Source organism: Chaetura pelagica, unplaced genomic scaffold, assembly GCF_000747805.2.
Source record: "Chaetura pelagica isolate M959 unplaced genomic scaffold, ChaPel_1.0 scaffold215, whole genome shotgun sequence".
NCBI classification, from domain to species: Eukaryota; Metazoa; Chordata; class Aves; order Apodiformes; family Apodidae; genus Chaetura; species Chaetura pelagica.
Genome location: NW_009953206.1, coordinates 596,486 through 601,443, shown reverse-complemented (window position 1 = coordinate 601,443; position 4,958 = coordinate 596,486). Strand labels below are relative to the sequence as shown.

The 4,958-nt window shown below is 55.8% G+C and overlaps 1 protein-coding gene across 1 annotated transcript in view; it reads left to right on the top strand.

Annotated features, from left to right (window-relative positions):
* Nucleotides 1-4: 4 nt before the first annotated feature.
* The window catches only part of MFSD4 (major facilitator superfamily domain containing 4), a gene marked incomplete at its 5' end in the record, with an annotated part of 19,594 nt that continues 14,640 nt past the window's right edge, over nt 5-4,958 (top strand). The window contains one exon of the mRNA XM_009997527.1: nt 5-210. Coding sequence (XP_009995829.1) covers nt 5-210 — 206 coding nt within the window. The remainder of the gene's footprint in view (nt 211-4,958) is intronic.

Sequence of the window (4,958 nt, the reverse complement as noted above, 5' to 3'; positions counted from 1 at the left end):
GTCGTCGCGGTTCCGGAGGAACCTGCAGCCCACCCTGACCTACTGGAGCGTTTTCTTCAGCTTCGGCCTCTGCATCGCGTTCCTGGGGCCCACGCTGCTGGACCTGCGCTGCCAGACCCAGAGCTCCCTCTCCCACATCACCTGGGTCTTCTTCTCCCAGCAGTTCTGCCTCCTGCTCGGCAGCTGCCTCGGAGGGGTCTTCAAGAGGACGTAAGGGCGCCTGGCAAACTCATCGCACCTCCCGGGGGTGGGGAGGGTAGGGGGGGGGGCTTAGCTCTCCGCAGACCCCCTGCCCTTTTCCTGCGGGGCTGGGGAAGGGGGGTGGGCAGCGCCCACCGAGCCCCTCCCGCCGGGGTTGCGGGGCTGGGCTGGGATGCTGCGGGTTCCCCGCGGGAAAACCCTGCCCGAGAGGAGTCCCGGGGGGTCCCCTCGGTGGGGAAGGGGCTTCTGAGCGGCTCTGCGGGCTGCTCCTCTTCCTCACGGTTCCCTACCCCTGGAGAGAAGGAGAGCCTTTAGCCTCAAGTTCCAGCCAGAACTTCCCGGAGGGTGTTTTCCTGGATAAACCACCTGGTGGTTTATCGTCACCAAAAGAAAAAAAAAAAAAAAAAATCAATAAAAATTGTCGGGGACCTGTTTTAATAACCCGGGTGTCAGAAACGGAGGCTCCCCAGGAGCCTGGGCAAGCCCGGGGGTGGGGACAGGACAGCAGGTCCGGGCTGGGCTCAGGTGCAGCCCGGTGGGGATTGACACGGAGCCTTCTGTCCAGGATGTGTTTCAGTAACACGGGAGGGCTCAGCCCCGGGGGCTGCCAAACGGGCACTGGAGTCGGTGGCAGCTCCTCTGTGCTGAGGATCAGCTGGTTATTTACATTGCCACTCTTTCTGCAGACGGTGATGTAACACGTCAGGCTCCAGGTGTGTCTGACAGACACGTCATGGAGGTGTAGAACTTGTATGGGAGAGAGTTTTGCATGAGGGTTTTCTGCTTTAAAACGCCTGATTGAAAATGTTTTGTTAAACTCGTGCAGGAGGGAGAGTGTTGGGTGATGAAGGTGGCAGGAGAGCACCTGTTAAATTGCCATCCTGGTGCACTGAGCTGGCCTGGTCCCCCCTGTCTGGACAGAGCAGGAGCTGTTTTCCCTGTGGGGCTGTGCTGGGAGAGGGGGTGCAAGGTGGGGTGCATGGGAATGGGGGTGGCCTGTGGGAACCTTGTCCTGAGTCTGACCCAGAGCCCAGGCTGCTGGGTCAGCAGGCAGTGCCTTTGCCAGCCCCTGCCTCACGTATGTTTGAAGGAGCAGTAAAGGAAAATACAGAATTGTTTCCTGCTGTCAGTTCCTCCCCGGAACTCCTGCCCTTGGCCAGCAGGTTACACAGACCTGTTCAGCCTTTTGTGCTCAGAGACTCCCAAACTTTTAACTCTGCAGCAGCATGTTGGGGAGCAGAGGGTGTTTGTGGTTGGGAACCAGGATGTGTTTGTGATGGCAGCCACTAGCAGCAATGGGCTTTTGCACAGGGTCTGGGAGCTCCACTGAAGAGCAGCAGCCCTGCCAGGCAGGAGGGCACATTTGGGGCTTGTTTTGGGGCAGTTGTAGCTTGTGAGAGTTGTGGGGGAGTTACTTGGGGCAGTGTGGGTACAAACGTGTGGGTTTGGATGAGAACATTCACTGCTCAGACTATGAGAACTCCTTTCAGAGATGGACAGATGGAGCTGTCCTGCTAAACATTCTACTTCTGGGCCATGGTGTGGGTTTATAAATGAAATTATGCTGGTGCTGGACAGGTAGGAGCACTGGGCAGGCTGTCTGTTCCAGTTAGGAGAGGGATAGCTGCTGGTAGGGGGCCCCAAAGTGTCCCCTGCCTGCAACCCAGCTGAGCCAAGGTCTGGCTGCCCACTGTGCTGGGTTTCTAATGCCCGAGGAAAATACACTTTGTTGATTGTTTTTGATTAAAATACGTATTGGTTTGAGCTGTCTGCTCTGAAAGATGGATTTGTGAGGCAAAGCAGTGTTGTTACTGGAGTCTGCAGCAGAAGTGGGTGGTGGGACCTGAATAATGGTTTGGTTCCTCTTCCCGGAGAAGCTGCTGAATGCTGGGTTGTTGTCTCCACTCTCTTGGCCCAGCTGGAGTCCTGGAGCACTGGGAGGACTCAGCATAATGGTGGCATCTGTCCCTTCCTCTAGCTCAGTGCCAGCCTGCCACAACTAGCTGCAGAATTCCCTCTGGTGCAAGATTCCAAGGAAGGAGAAAGTTTTTGCCAGTGGGAGTTTTCCCCGGCGACGCAGGCACAGCTGGAGCTGGTTCTGCTGCTTGTTGGGAGAGATGGAGCTGGAGCTGTGGGAAGAGCAGCAGCTCAATGGGGCAGTGTTTGAGCTCATGCTCAGGTCCACCACAGGCTGCTGCTCCCGGGTAACCCCTGCTTGGGGTTTGCTGGGTTGTAGTTTCAAGCTCTGCTTTGGAGCGAGGCAGGTTTTTACAGGGGGTTTGCAGGGGTTGGGGTTTGGGTGAGGTGTGTGGTCCTGGCTCAGGCCTCAGAGCTGCTGGGGTGGTGGTAGAGGCTCCTCAAGCCAAGACAGCCCTGACAGCAGCTGATGGGCTCTGTAAGGAGCCCTGGGTGTGGAGCACACTGAGAACTCTTCTTTCCTGGTATCGCCTGGATTAGATTCTCTGAGGTGCCTGATGTGATGTGAGACTGCAAGGCCAGTGTTGGGGTGGGAATAGTGAGAGGACTTGAGGCCCTGCCTGGACTCAGAAACCCAAGTAGGTGGTGAGGTCTTCCCTAAATCCAGCCCTGAGCACCTGGCACTGCAAGCTCCAGGGGTGTGCTCTGTGCACCTGCATCTGCTGCTGCTCTCCCTTGTGCCCCTTTGTCTTCCTCTTTTCCTTTCCCATTTTGCTGGATTTTAAGCTTGTGCTGTGAAGTTTGGGTCATGCCCTGCCTGTGCTGCTGTGCCACACGCGTTGGTGACAGAAGCACCAGAGCAGCTGAGAGCCTCTGTCCCAGTTTGCCTTCTTAAAAATAATTTTTCATTCAGAAACTGCATTTTTCTGTCCTTCTGTGTTCTCTGATTTTGCTCCCAGTGCTTGGGTCAGCACTGAGCTAGTCCCACTGGTGTTAGCAGAGGAGAGGAGGGGGCTGGTAGGTCTGTGGCTGTGTTGGAGCCCTGAGCAGGCTCTGCTTGAAGCAATGAGCCACACCAGGGGCTGGTGAGATGGGACCCTTCTTTTACCTTTAGCCCTGGGCACACGTGAATGTCACAGCACCTCAGCTGAGTGTGGGTGACCCTGTTCTCTCCTTGTCCTTCACACTCCCGTCTTTCTGAAGGTTTCTGTTCCAGCATGTGGCTGGTGCAGAGGACACGTTCCACCACAAATGAAACTAAAGCCTTTTGTTGCTGAGAGCAGAGAGCACAGGGTCTTAAGCATGAGCATCTTGGGAGAGGCAGTGCTCCCCAAGCCTGGCTGCTGCTTCCTGCAGATGACAAGGATACCTGAAGGCAGGTGTGGGATGATCCATTCTGCTTCCTCCATGTCCCCACCTTGTCCCCTTAGTGCTTGGGGTTTCTAATTATCAGCTTAGCAAGCCTGAATCAGCCTGATTATAATTTTTTGTCTTCATGTGGGGAACTTAGAAAATGCTCCCTGGGGTGGGAAAAAACATCCTTGAAGTTGAAGAGTGTGGCTGCAGCAGGAACATTGAAGTGGGGGGTTATATACACTGGGTGGGAAGAAGAGAGGAAGCTTTGCTGGCTGTGACTACAGGTTTTCCATCATTGAGACCCCCTCTGAAAGACATGGGGTGCCTCACTGAAGGAGGCTTTCTAAGAGGTTTGTTTCTAAACAAATCTCCAAGCAGCTTGTTCGGTGCCTCTCTGGCTGCTGAGGAGTTCTTTGACTACATCTTGGGGATCTGGTGTGGGAAGTCAGGAATTTCTTGGTCCCTCCTAATGCCAGAGCCAGGGAAGGGGGCAGCAGGGCTGCTGGGGTTTGCAGGGAATGCAAATTCCTGTGTGATTAACACCTTAGGGCTGGAGGCAGGAATTTTTGCTCATTGGCAAAAAACCGAGGGTGATCTTTTTCATGCTTTTTAAGGACATAACATCATCTGCAATTAATATTTAACTCTCTAGCAATGAACATGCTCCCCAGCCAAGCATGAACGGTGCTGTGGTTGCTTTGCTAGGGCTGCAGAAGAGGAGAGGCATTTCTGGGATGTCTTGGTCTGCATTTCCCCACTGCTGCCAGCCTTGGGTTTGCCAGCTACTACTGGTGCCTCTGCCTCTCTCACTCCTGTACCCTGGAGAGTGCTGCCTGGTCTCTCCAAGCTCGAAGCTGCTTCTCTCTCATTTGCTGGTGGTTTTCCCTGCCGTGACTGCGCACAGCTCACTTGGCTTTGCTCCCTCCCCCAGAAATCCCACGCTGGCTCCCTCTTTGCTGTCAGAGGAATATCAGGAGTTATGGCTTTGCAAAGCATTGGCTCCTCCAGCGTGGTCTGGCTGATGGGTGAGAGGGGCTGTGCTGGGAGGTGCCCGAGGGGCTGGTACAGCCGGGTTTGTGCCACTGGACAGGAGAATAAAGGAGACGTGTCCTTGGCCCGTGTCTCTCCTGGTGCAGGAGCAGGACAGGGAAGGCCACATCACTCTGGGTTTGCAGATGAATCAGTGACATGCCCAGGGCTGGGCCGTTCTGGACCAGCACTCGGGGCTGGCAGGGAGTGCCCGGCAGGCACCAGCTCTGCTGCCCCTGCTCCCCGCAGGGCACAGGAGTGACCCGTGGTGTGTTCTGCTTGCGGGCTGCGTGTCTGTACCGGGGACAGACTGTGCTCCTTGGGGGCACAGGGCTGTGCCCCACACCCCCCCCAGCAGCAGATCCCAATTAGCAGCTCATTACAGCGAGACACTGCCCATTGCAACAGGGTTTGGGAGCCCAGGGTGGGGAGGGGACGCGCCTGTGCTGCGTCAC